The sequence below is a fragment of the Danio rerio genome, chromosome 13 (genome assembly GCF_049306965.1).
Source record: "Danio rerio strain Tuebingen ecotype United States chromosome 13, GRCz12tu, whole genome shotgun sequence".
NCBI classification, from domain to species: domain Eukaryota; kingdom Metazoa; phylum Chordata; class Actinopteri; order Cypriniformes; family Danionidae; genus Danio; species Danio rerio.
The window spans coordinates 43525171-43538599 of record NC_133188.1 but is presented as its reverse complement, the minus strand read 5'-3'; the positions used below and the strand labels follow the sequence as shown (position 1 = coordinate 43538599).

The 13429-nt window shown below is 36.0% G+C and overlaps 2 protein-coding genes across 6 annotated transcripts in view; one reads left to right on the top strand and one right to left on the bottom strand.

The window, feature by feature from the left end:
* golga7bb (golgin A7 family, member Bb) overlaps positions 1-8919 on the bottom strand; it is a 44835-nt gene extending 35916 nt beyond the window's left edge. The window contains exon 1 of the mRNA XM_688859.9: positions 6807-8919. Coding sequence (XP_693951.4) covers positions 6807-6986 — 180 coding nt within the window. The 5' untranslated portion in view covers positions 6987-8919. The remainder of the gene's footprint in view (positions 1-6806) is intronic.
* The window catches only part of crtac1b (cartilage acidic protein 1b), a 200994-nt gene that overhangs the window by 130171 nt on the left and 57394 nt on the right, over positions 1-13429 (top strand). For 4 of the 5 annotated variants that reach the window (XR_012388861.1, XR_012388864.1, XR_012388870.1 and 1 more), the window contains exon 16: positions 9416-9525. The gene's annotated coding sequence lies outside the window, so the exon portion shown is untranslated. Of the gene's footprint in view, positions 1-9415; positions 13218-13429 lie in introns of those variants that run through there. The other variant, XR_012388859.1, reaches the window with a different exon arrangement.

Genomic DNA, 13429 nt, shown 5'->3' with positions numbered 1-13429 from the left:
AAGGATACATGAATGTAAAAAGTTCTTGCAAAGAACACAAAATATTATTAATATTATTATTTTTTATTATTATTATTATCCTCATCATCATTATTGTTACTGTGTATAGACAAATCTAACATAATAAAGATGCTAGTAATAATAAAAAACAAAGGCAATGATTTGTATACTTTTAAATAGAATATTTAGCTTTATTTTTGCATCTGTGTAATTCCAAAAATGTCAAAACTAAATTATTATTATTATTATTATTATTATATATATTTTTATTATTATTATGCAACCTTATGAAAATATTGGGACATACAAAGTTTATTTGATTATAATAAAAATATATTAAAATAAAATATATTCATATTAATACTATTATTATTAATAAAAATACTAAATGAATGATAAATTAATGTAAAACGTTCTTGCAAAGAATACAAAATTATAATAATAATAATAATTATTATTATTATTGTTGTTGTTGTTGTTGTTTTTATTATTATTATTATTACTGTAAATAGACCAATCTAACCAATCTTTTTTTAATACAACATTTAGCTTGTTTTTTTGTATTTAAGTAATTAAAAAAATGTTAATCAAAACTAAATTATTATTATTATTATTATTATTATTATTATTAATATTATTATTCACCCTTGAAAAAATATGAAGAAATTCCAAGTTTGTTTATTTTTAAGAATAATTACAACAACAACAACAACAACAACAACAACAATAATAATAATAATAATAATGGGGTGGTGCGGTTGGTAACGATGTCGCATCACAGCAAGAATGTCACTGGGTCAGTTAGCATTTCTGTGTGGAATTTGCATGTTCTCCCCGTGTTCGCGTGGGTTTCCTCTGAGTGCTGCGGTTTCCCCCACAAATCTAAAGGCATGTGGTATAGGTGAATTGGGTTAGCTAAATAATCCATATGTATGTGAATGAGAGTTTTTGATTGCAGCTGGAAGGGCATCTGCTGCATAAAACAAATGCTGGATAAGTTGGCGGTTCATTCCGCTGTGGCAACCCCTGATTAATAAAGGGACTAAGCCAAAAGAAATTTAATGAATTAATGAATCATAATAATATGTATGTTTAGGGTTAGTCTATACGGTTTACAAATTTGCTTTATATAACAACTGCTAAAGTTCATGGCATTCCTGTTTGCATACAGTAAACAAGAGTCTCTCTCTCTCCCTGAGTGTGTAGATGTGTGCAGCCACCAGGCCTTTAAAACACAACAGATCAATGTGGGAGTCTTTAATAGGCACGTTGTGGCCCCTGCACAAGGCTAAAAACACTGTTGACTTCAGAATCTCATCTAGACAGATAAATAGCCAGCAATCCTCTAAAGAGCGTCTAACGATGCAGCTCTGCCATAAAAACACAAACACATCACACATCAGTCGTCACAGTCGCCCCCCAAACCATAAAACAACCTGATTTATTTGCTCCAGTGCTTATTTTAAGGATCAACTCCACTTCATTTGAGGTGTTTGTCAGAGAAGAAGCTTAAGAATTATCTGAAGTAGCCTGAGAGTTTATGGCACTGAATGCTAAACTGACCAGTGAAGCGAAAGGAAGACACTCGGGGCGTTTCTGGAACATTCCTGTGACTCATTACGATATTTTTTAATGAAAACTAACCCAATGTAGGACAACAAGAGCACTTGATGCCCAGAGCAAGAGCGTGACAACTCTCCGTGTGACAGTGGAAACATTTTTTATTTTATTTTTTTAACTTCAGTGAATGTTTGGCTAGGTGAGAGCCAACAATCAGGTTCAATTTCCTAGCAAAACTAAACTCGCTGAGGGAAAGAATGGTTTCCCTGAATACATTACGTGCAGTGGAATCTCATTGTGTATTCTCACTAGAGGGTTTTGTCTTGCCTACCTTTTGAATAAATCTGTAAACAAGACGGCTGAGTAAACAGAAAGTGCATGTAGTCTATAGAGATGCCTAAATATAAACCATTTATTATGCGCTTTGGATAGGAGTAGATGATGCGTTACGGATAAAGGGCAGCTATTCGGAGATAATTCTTAAACAGAGCTAATTAAATCTGGGTATTTGGTAGATATGCCAGTAGAATAGAAGACAAGAGATGTGTCTTACATAAGTGGTGTTTACCTGTGCACAACAACATGATGCTAGAACTGCTGTTAAGAAATAACCACATCAGATATTGAGACTATGGGCCTTCTCATAGCCCTGGGGCAATGCTGCGCAAGGCACGACGCAATTGTTGTTTGCTAGTTTCAGCTCGGCGCAAGAGTCGTTTTGACGTTTTGCAGCTCACTGTTTAAATAGCAAATGCATTTGCGCTTATGTGTGCGCCCATAGGCGTTCTGGTCTGATGTTGAGGCGCATTGCTATTTTGAGGAATTAAAATAGACTGCACAATAGACCAGATCAAAGCAGGTCTAAAGTCCAGCGCAGAGTGCGTTAGTTGTGCGCCTTGCTTAAACATTGCTTAATACACACAGCAAAACAAATATCTTTACAAATGAAAAAGAAATAATGGATTAAAATATTACAAAAAATATTATTTTCTAGCTTACATAAATATAAAAACCACCGCCTACATGCCTTCTTCATCTCGGGGGTCTTTTTTAGTTTATTCATGACAATTTGCTTTTGTATAATGTTATTAATATTAGCAGTATTATTTATTATATGCATATTTATATTTATATTATTGAAAACAAGCTTAGATTTGCCCACCTGTCAGGTTTTAGATCAAATGGGGCACAGCATGTGTATTAGTATATAAGTCAGTTTTTTGACCACACTTCGTTATTCTTGTTCATTTATTCGTTTTCTGGAAATTGGAACTGAATTTAGAAATAGTTTTGAAACAAATCTTCCTGATTAATAAACTAAATGAATTATATATAGGCTAATGGATGTCTGCACGTACAACACGTTTCCTTATCCAAGAGAGTGAAAGTGAAAGTAAAAAATGAGGAGGCTCATCTCTCATTCTCGCGCTGTAGATGCGCTGTTGAACTGTTTTCTCTCTAGTGAAGCGTTTAGTTTTTCCACCTACAAAGTCCGCCATGTAAATAGCTAATGTGCCATGGCGTGACGCAACTGACTCTTAAAGGGAATGGGAGATAAGACTCCAATTGGTCAAAACACACCTATAACTCATTAAGAGAATAAGTTCAACCATGTTAGACCGTGCTCCACAGCGCAAAGCAGATTTTTCCATCCTTAAAATAGCAAAAGTGGATTCGGACACCCTTAATGCGTTGTGCACTTTGGACTTTGCACCTCGATCGTCAAAATAGAGCCTTATGAGCGCTAAAATTATTGTCAAAAAAAATAATTATTGTCATTAACTGGAATGCAAATTTTTAATAGGCAATAAATGAAAAACTAAAACTAAATGAAACTATCAACAGTCGCTGAAAAAAAAAATATTTGTCTTAAATAATATAATAATTAGAAAATATTTGGAATGAATAAGCACTCATTCTTTGGTGGAAAATCTAACCTGTGACCTGTAGATGGCGCTTTTAAAGCCAAACACATATGTTTCTGTCCAAAGATGCGACTTAGACTTCTATGCAAAAGTGGCATATTGCATAAAACATTTGCAAATGAAGCACAGATTTCCATCCTGTGAGTTAAAGAGATTTCAGATGTTGTGCAATGTGCTTTGCCCATTAATGCTGTTCCTTTTTTGTTATCATATAATTTGTTAAAACTAAATCAGTGCTTAAACTTTTCTTGATTGGCCAAAACAAATTTCATCTAGGCATGTTTAACTAATAAATATTAACGCACAATATATAACAACACACACCTCCTATTAGTGCCGACATACAGCTACATTGCACTACCACTCATGTGATATTGCTTATATATATATTTCAATATGAGAGACTATCAAGGGAAAAAATAGCTTAAGGGGGCTAATCATTTTCATCTTAATATGGTTTTTGAAAAAAAAAGTATCTGCTTTTATTCTAGCCGAAATAAATAAATAAGACTTTCTCCAGAGGAAAAAATTATATTAGACATACTGTGAAACTTTTCCCTGTTCTGTTAAGCATCGCTTGGTATTTGTGAAACATTTGAAGTATAGTAACTATACTTATATATGTTATATATGTTTTGAGGTAATTAATTTTACATGATCTGACATTATTGATTGGATTTCAGAAATATTGTACCTAAATTTGCATAACTATGAAAGGTGATTGGATCCAAAAGTCTTTAGTCCTGTCTTCTGTCTCTCTGGACCATGGTGCTACAGAAATATGAGCACAACACTGGACATAAGAGCAATTTTTTTAAATTGATACATAACTAACTTACTGGAGTGGTACTCTAACTATACATATTGTAGTTGACTATACACATAACCTAAGACAGACTGTAGAAATACTTCATGTAATACTGTACAATACTGTACAAAACACAACAAGGTGTTTGTAGTTAAAAAGCAAATAATGCAATAGGATTTGTTGTGCATTCACAAGTAAACTTTTTTTTTCTCGTTGAGTCCTTGTAACAGAGAGAAGAATGTTTCTACAGATGGTTTGTAGATCCCACTCATCTATGTGAAGGACATTCAGAATTGCTCAGTGTTACCTGAAGCACATTAAAATGAACACATAGTTTGAACAGACCAACATGCTCAACAGCCAATGCAATTGCTATTATTGAGACTACATTTACATATGCATTTGGATCATATATTTAAGGCAAGGCAAGTTTATTTATATAGCACATTTCATACATAGTGGCAATTCAAAGTGCTTTACATAAACAAGAATAAGAAAGGACAAGTACAAGAAAATACAACAAATAATAAAAATGATTAAAAACAGATGAAACTGTGTTAAAACAGGTTATAAAAGAATGAAAAAGAAAAGAAAGACACAATAGTGTGATCTGTCGGACACAGCACAGTGCTCATGTAGTAAAGGCACAGCTAAACAGATGTGTTTTCAGTCTTGATTTGAACGTGCCTAATGTTGGAGCACATCTGATCATTTCTGGAAGCTGATTCCAGCAGTGAGGGGTGTGGTAGCTGAAAGCTGATTCACCCTGCTTTGACTGAACTCTTGGAGTTTCTAGTTTATATGATCCTAATAATCTGAGTGATCTGTTAGGTTTGTATTCAGTTAGCATATCTGTAATGTATTGAGGTCCTAGGCTATTTAGTGATTTATAGACAAGTAATAATACTTTAAAATCTATTCTGAATGTAACTGGGAGCCACTGTAAAGACCTGAGAACAGGTGTGATGTGCTCTGATTTTCTGGTCATAATCCTGACTGCAGTGTCATGTTTATTCAAGAGGATGTTATTGGGGTATAAATGGATCTACTTTGGCTCATATGTCTTACTGGCTTCAAGCTTTGTTTAAAAACTTTTGGCCCCTATCACTTTCCATTCTCATCACAATTCAACACACGCTCAAAGTATACTTTAGTTTTTACAATTATGCAAGGGCCTGTGAACCGTACACAAGGCACGGATATCAACATCGGAACACACACAGGATTTTTGTAACTACACAATTCTCCCAAATGTGATTGACACATTTTTTACACACGTTTTTCAACAATGAACCAGTGCTTTGTTTCACGGTCATAAAAAGGAATGATTAAATTAAACGAAGTACAAAGACAAACTACTGAAGACAACAAAACAACAGGCAGTTGCATTAAAATGCACTTCATCTTCAAGCAAGGCAGCTTTATCACTCACAACTTTCAGAGGGAAAATACTAGGAATTTCCACCAAAAACAAAACTTTAAGTTTCAAACTCGATTCCCGGAGGGCCGCAGCTCTGAACAGTTTTGCTCCAACCTTAATCAAACACTTCAGCAAAAATCAATTAGCTGATCCAACTAATCAAGGTGTTCAAGACTACTAGAGACATTTAAGCAGGTGTGAGTTGAGGGTGGTTGGAGCTAAACTGTGCAGAGCTGTACCCCCCCCCCCCCCTACCCCCCCCCCAACCCCCCCCCCCCCCCCCCCCCCCCCCCCCCAAGGAATTGAGTTTGACACCTTTGTCCAAAACCAATAAGAGATCCCAAAAAAAAGAACATTCCAGAAACAATCCATTGACCTGGAGGGAATGTTCTATTAACATTAGTACAACTTCCCTGTCCAAGCTGGGATGGTATACAGGTTTACAACTAAATATATTTTGTAAAAAGTATTGCACACTAAAACGATAAATATGGCAAAATAAGCTCAACATGATTAAATCAGTGTTTTTGTTGCATGTTCTGCTTTAAATACTGCTTTTAGCAAATAAAAAAATGATTATACTCATTTAGCCGAGTTAAAATGTTTTATTAAGCAATTCAGAGGCAGGAGCACAGTTAGAGACACGGGTTTCCCCGATCTCCATTCAGTCACACAGTGTTCCCATTGTTATTAATAAATGAATTGCGCAACTAACCAATCAGAATCAAGTATCACAGAAAGCCGCGTAACAAATACTTTAACTTCAGCGTCTTTATTCAGTCTTACATGTTTTCGTCTCTGTCCAGGGTGCTGAATAAAACATCAGTCTGTATCACTCACTCTTTCTTACCGCAGATTCCTTAGCTTTGACCACAAGATATTCTTTTGGCGGATTTAAATGGGAAAACCCCGTGTCACGTCGACGAAATCTTGTCTTGAAACACCGTGTGCGAACTGGATTCCCTGAACGCGTCCATAGGAATTGTCGTGATTTCGTACAGCAGGTGTCAAAATAACTTCATACAAGCCGTGCGCATAAACGGAGCCGCTTTTCATCTCGCTTGAAGCTCATATGAAGGTTAGTGGATCTTACCTCTGTCCCCATGATGCCTGAGACGGTGAAGGATCTGTCCCGGTGCTGAAATCCTCTCCACTCGCGGGACAGAGAACGGACGGTGAGATGAAGGCGCTGGAGAGGGTGGAGCAGCATCCGACTCCCGCTGACGGAGGAGGAGTGACTACAACAGTTGTGCTTCACTTCAGGATTGTACATGCATCTTCTGAGAAAGGGGGAGCAGGAGCACCTGATTAACACTTAAACAACGAGGTTAAAAAGTGTCTCGTGAGTCGTGAAAGAATATCTCGTCAATAACTATTTAAATGAGTGTCTCGTCAATAACTATACTTTCAAAGACTTTTTAAAACACATTCCTAAACATAACTAACTGACTAATTTCTAATAACTGATTTCTTTTATCTTTGCAATGATGACAATAAATAATATTTTACTAGATATTTTTCAGGATACTAGTTTTTAGCTTGAAGTGCAATTTATATATTCATTCATTCATTTTCTTTTTGGCTTATTCCCTGTATTAATCTGGGGTCGCCACAGTGGAATGAACCGCCAACTTATCCAGCATATGTTTTACGCAGCGGATGCTCTTCCAGCTGCAACCCATCAGTGGGAAACATCCATACACACTCATTCACACACATACACTATGGACAGTTTAGCATACCCAATTCCCCTAAAGTGCATGTCACCCGGAGGAATCCCATGCAAACACAGAGAGAACATGCAAACTCCACACAGAAATGCCAACTGACCCAGTGGGGGCTCAAACCAGCAATCTTCTTGCTGTGAGTCGATTTTGCTACTGACTGCACCCTAATTTAATGACTTAACCTGGTTAATTAGGTTTACTAGGCAAGTTGGGGTAATTAGGCAAGTGATTGTATACACTCTATAACACATGGAGTTTTTTATTTAACCCAATGATTGAGTTAAAAATATCTGGTGATCTGTTGGATATTTTTTAACTTTGATTGGGTTAGTTATTGATAACTCAACTAGTTGGGTTAAATATTTTGTGCTTTTTTGGATTATTTTTTTTACCTTTATTAGGTTATTTATTTAATAACGGGTCACACTTTACAATAAGGTTCATTAGTTAATGTTAATTAATGCATTTACTAACATGAACAAACAATGAACAATACATTTACTACTGTATTTGTTCATGTTAGTTAACGTTAGTTAATGAAAATACAGCAGTTCATTGTTATAGTTTGTTAACTCATGGAGCATTAACTAATGTTAACAAGCATGGACTTGGATGTTATTAATGCATTAGTAAATGTTCAATTATGAGTAATAAATGCTGTACATGTGTTGTTCATGATTAGTTAAATGCATTAACTAATGAACCTTACTGTAAAGTGTTACCCACTAACTTAACCAGCAGTCAACTTATTTAAATGACACAGAACAGCTGTATTAATCTTAAATTCAATTCAATTCAATTCAATTTATGTTTATTTTAATAGCGCCTTTTACAATGTAGATTGTGTCAAAGCAGCTTAACATAGTTCTAGTATGTCCAGATTTCAGATTGTCCAGATTTTAATATGCTTACATAATGTTGTTTTTTTTTTGCATTATAAAGTTTATTTAAGCTCTAACGCAATGGTTTGTTCTTTAGACAATTGAAAAAATATTGCTTAAGAGTGCTATTAATGCTGACCTTTACATTTTTTTTTTATAAAAACTGCTTTTTGTTTTAGCCAAAATAAAACCAATAAGACTTTCTTCAGAAGAAAAAATATAGGAAAAACTGTGAAAAATCCCTTGCTCTGTTAATCATAATTTCATAAATATTTGAAAAAGAGCAACATTAATTCACAGGAGGGCTAATTATTTTGACTTCAACTGTAAATACAATATGAGTTGAGAAATTTGCCAGTGATATAACATCAAATTGCATGTATTAAATTGGAACAAAATCAAATTATGACAGAATCCTCTTGAATTTCTTAAAAGATAGAGAAAAGATAAATAAAGAAAATATACATACTTTTATATTTTAGGTAACGCATCTCAGATGAATAGTATAAATGTATATATTAACAAAACTTAATTATTAACACTGGATGAAACCAAAATCAAACACTTAATTTATTTATCATTTTACATATCTTAGTTACTTTATAAAAGAGAAAAATACTGTAAAAATACTGACAATAAAAATCAGCACGGTTCTTTATTAAACAACCCAAGCTCATTCTGAAAACGTATCGATATATACATTTCTGGAGAGCGCCAAATACCTCCCAGGAGCTACATTTTTTTTTTTTTTGCAGTTTTTGTTTTCGGGAATCCACCAGAGGCTGCTGTGTGTGCTTTTTGAGATCTCAAATTTCTCACGAGTGCCTGCTGTTTTTGTATAAATCCACTGGAGGCAGCTGCCGACTGACCCACCCTCCTCCTTCCCTAAACCCAACCAATAATGTTTTCAAATGCACCGATTGACCCGCCCACCCACTTCCCTAACCCAACCGATTCCCTAACCTAACCCAACCAAAAAAAGCGTTTTACTATGTTTTCAGATTATACTACATTCTCACCCTGTTATTTACTCGTGTATTTTATTTTTGGCTTCGTTTTTTGTCTTACCTGCTTTCTGGAACCGTTCTTTGCAGGACTCGAGCCCAGTTGTCGTGGTGAACTCCTCCATGCGTCTCAAGTCTGCCGAAGTACATGGCGTGCTCCTGGATAAACTGATAACAGCGGGAAAGCCATCCATAGGGAGGTAAGCGATTAGCTGGTGAGCGCGAAAAGGAATGGCCTCATATCACCCCGTAGCATTCATTTTAAAAATGAAATGCAGCCATACGTACTTCTGGCGACATAATTTGCGATCTCCAGAAATGTATATAGGGCTACGTTATCAGAATGAGCCTATACTGTTATTAAATGTTAAATGCATTGCAATTCAAATCTTAAGATTACAGATAGATTTGACAAGACTCTAAAGATATGTACTGGAATTGAAAACTTGAATATTTAGTGTTCAGGAAAATATAAATTAATAAATGATATGTTGCCTATTTTCTTTCCTCCAGTCTCCATTATCATTATAAAATGCAGAAATCCCCATATCAACCACTGCTTAAGACTTTTTTTTTTTTTGTAGTCTTGTCTTACAGTGTAAGTGTGCATCAACGCTGACACATCGAAACAACTTGAAAGAGTAAATATGCATGTTTTCCATAGTAAGTTTCTGCAGTTACCCCCTGGCAGAATTTACAGACTTTTGCAGTCCAGTGGAAGTGTCCATTCCTAAAGCACAGTATGGTGGTGCTTAGTGATGGTGTGCATATTCAATTGGATGTAAATCTGCGTCTGATGTAAATCCTATACTTTAAATCTATTAAACACATAACATTTAATATTCCATCTGAAAACGAATGATGACAGATTTATGTTGTGCTGGGCTCTTTCCTGGGTCTGTTTGTTGCAAAAATATCTTCCTCTGGCGATCACTGCGGTGGCTCAGCCTGAGTCATACATGCATGAAACAGACTGCATAATTCACAGGAAAGCCAAAGACTCTTAAAAATTTATTGATTGCGATGCTGATGTTTGGACGCTTCGATGCATAGACTACTGAGGAGTCATGTTTTAAGCACGAGCATGCCTAATAAAAACAAAGTGCTTGCATTTTACAGTAAAGGACTTTAAATCAAGAAAAGGTCATTCATGTGTGGACATGCGGATGAACAAAATATTGTGTCTCGGAGGACAACAGCGCTACATAATCATAAATGGCCTGCTTCCACTAAGTGGTACAGTACGGTACAAGTCAGTACGGGTCACCTTTATTAGGCTTGTGTTTCCACTGCCAAAAGGTAACCATTTAGTGGGCGTGGTGTACAACAAAAAGTTTCAGTTGATGGAAATGTCAAAGTAAAGCTGTACAGGTGCAAATGATATGAGAAGCACTTCTCACAAAAACAGATGCTTTATACTTGTGTATAAATGGTCATTACTAACTTTTCTATGAACATAATTTGATTATAACTGCAGATCAATGACAGCCTCAAAATAGCCTACTGTAACGTGTTTCATTATATAATATAAATAAATGAATGCAACATATATGAACACATGATATGTTACCAATTATAGAAAAACTACACACAGCATACATTTAGTCCTTATTTGGCTTCAAAAACAACATACAACATAGCCCAGAGTCAGTGCAAACCTCTCATTTCTATCTTCACCAGCACATGTATCCTCTGTTAAAAAGTAATTCAATCATTCCGAGTTCATAATAGTCTAAAAGGTGATGATAATAGTTAAACATGGCAGTTTCTCTATGTTTTAGATTGCTGAAGGAATCATTTACTCCTTTGTTTTTTTCTGGCTTCTTTTTTGTTTTTTCACGTGTCATTCTCATGTTTGTCTGTTTATGAAAGGATGGGATGTCAGAAGCACTTCAAAAATCAAGCGCTCATCAATATCATCAGCTTGAGAAATTAGTTATTTCAAATATAGGCGTGAAGTGAGTGCATGCGAGCTCTGTGGAGAAACTAAATGACCGGTTGCGATTTTAAACGACCTCTTAAAACAAAAACAGAACAATTCTTGGCCTTCAATGGAAAGGCGCGAATAAACATCATGTGACGCGATATGAGCGAATGAGGCAGCAATGTCTAAAGCCAAAAGTATACTTCTGATTTTACACAAACAATGGTTTGCATAATGCACATTTACAATGTAACACAATGTAAAATACAATGTAAGTGCAGTGTGCACTCAATTGTTATACTGTACTGAATTTTTCACAGTTGGAAAAGAAAAAAAGTACTTTTGGGCATTAGAGCTGTCTTTCTGCATGCACGTTTTGTGTCTGTTTATTTAGACAAAATGTATATAAGAGTTTAAAATAACAAGGCTGCAAAACATTAGTAAGATACACCTTACTAGTACAGGGTTGGACCACTTTTTGCTTTCAGAACTGCCTTAATCCTTCATGGCATAGAATGAACAGGATACTGGAAATATTCCTCAGAGATTTTGGTTCTTATTGACATGATAGTATCGTACAGTTGCTGCAGATTTGTCAGCTGTACATCCATGATGTGAATCTTCCATTCCTCCACATCCCAAAGGTGCTATATTGGATTGAGTTCTGGTGATTGTGGAAACCATTTGAGTACAGTGAACCAAGTCTGAGGTGATTCTCGTTTTATGAAATGGCGTGTTATCCTGCTGGAAGTAGCCATCAGAAGATGGGAACACTGTGGTTATAAAGGAATGGACATAGTCAGCAGCAATACTCAGGTAGGCTGTGGTGTTTACACAATGCTCAATTGGTACTAATCGGCCCAAAGTGTGCCAAGAAAATATCCCCAACACCATTATACCACCACCACCAGCCTAAACCATTGATACAAAGCAGAATGGATCCATGCTTTCATGTTGTGGACTCCAAATTCATCTGAATCTGCAACAGAAATCGAGACTCATCAGACCAGGCAACATTTCTCCAATTTTTAATTGTTCAATTTTGGTGACTCTGTGCAAATTGTAGCCTCAACTTCCTGTTCTTAGCTGACAGGAGTTGCACCCAGTGTGGTCTTCTGCTGCTGTAGCCCATCCACCTCAAGGTTGAACATGTTATGCATTCAGAGATGCTCTTCTGCATACCTCTGTTGTAGCGAGTGGTTATTTGAGTTACTGTTGCCTTTCTATCACCTTAAACCAGTCTGGCGATTCTCCTCTGACCTCTGGCATCATCAAGGCACTTGCGCCCACAGAACTGCCACTCATGTTAATGAGCAGTTTGACAGGTGTACAGTACCTAAAGTGTGTATTTGGCATGCAGTTGCTGGAGGATTTGAGGCACAAACTGTAAAGGCACCACCCCATTTCCAGAAGAGCATTTGCATTTAAAGAGATGGACACAAAAAGTAGAGTGTTTAATAATCTAGTTTATTATACTGTACAATGTGCTGCTGTTGGAAACACACCTTACCTAACAGTTTTGATTTGACTTGAAAATATGTTGTTCTTGAAAAAAAATCTCATTCCAAGCAGGAAGATTTGTCACTTTTGTTAGTTGGAACTCATACATAGCTAATCTGAATCACATTGGACACAGGACAATACCATCTGCTCCTTTCTCTGACTGAAGACTGTAACTGCACATTATCACCATAGAAAAGAACTTTGCCTTGCATCCAACAGCAGAACAATTTGCATTACAGGCCCACGTGGGCTGACATAATCAAAAAAGAGTATTGCCTACAGCATACAGACACACACACACTTTCACGGATTCAGGGATGACACATCTGGGAAAAGACAGAGGAAGTGTACACTAATCACAGCTTATTTGATAAGACAGCACAACGCCTTGGGGAATGTCAGATAATATAAGGTCAACCTTGAACGAAACGTGGGAAGCAAAGCTGCTTTATTTAATTAACGGGGAAAAAAAATGTCACTTATATCAACGGAGATCAGTTATTTACAGCGTTTCACATATATATGCACTTTAGATGTCACAGAAAAGAAAAGTTTTTCTGAATGAGAATAGAATGTGAAAGTATGCTGAAATAAGAGCATCTGCTTACTCTTGATACTCACTCTGAGACTGTGTGAATGAAAATCCAGAGGCAAGCCGATGAAGGGGAATCTCCCTC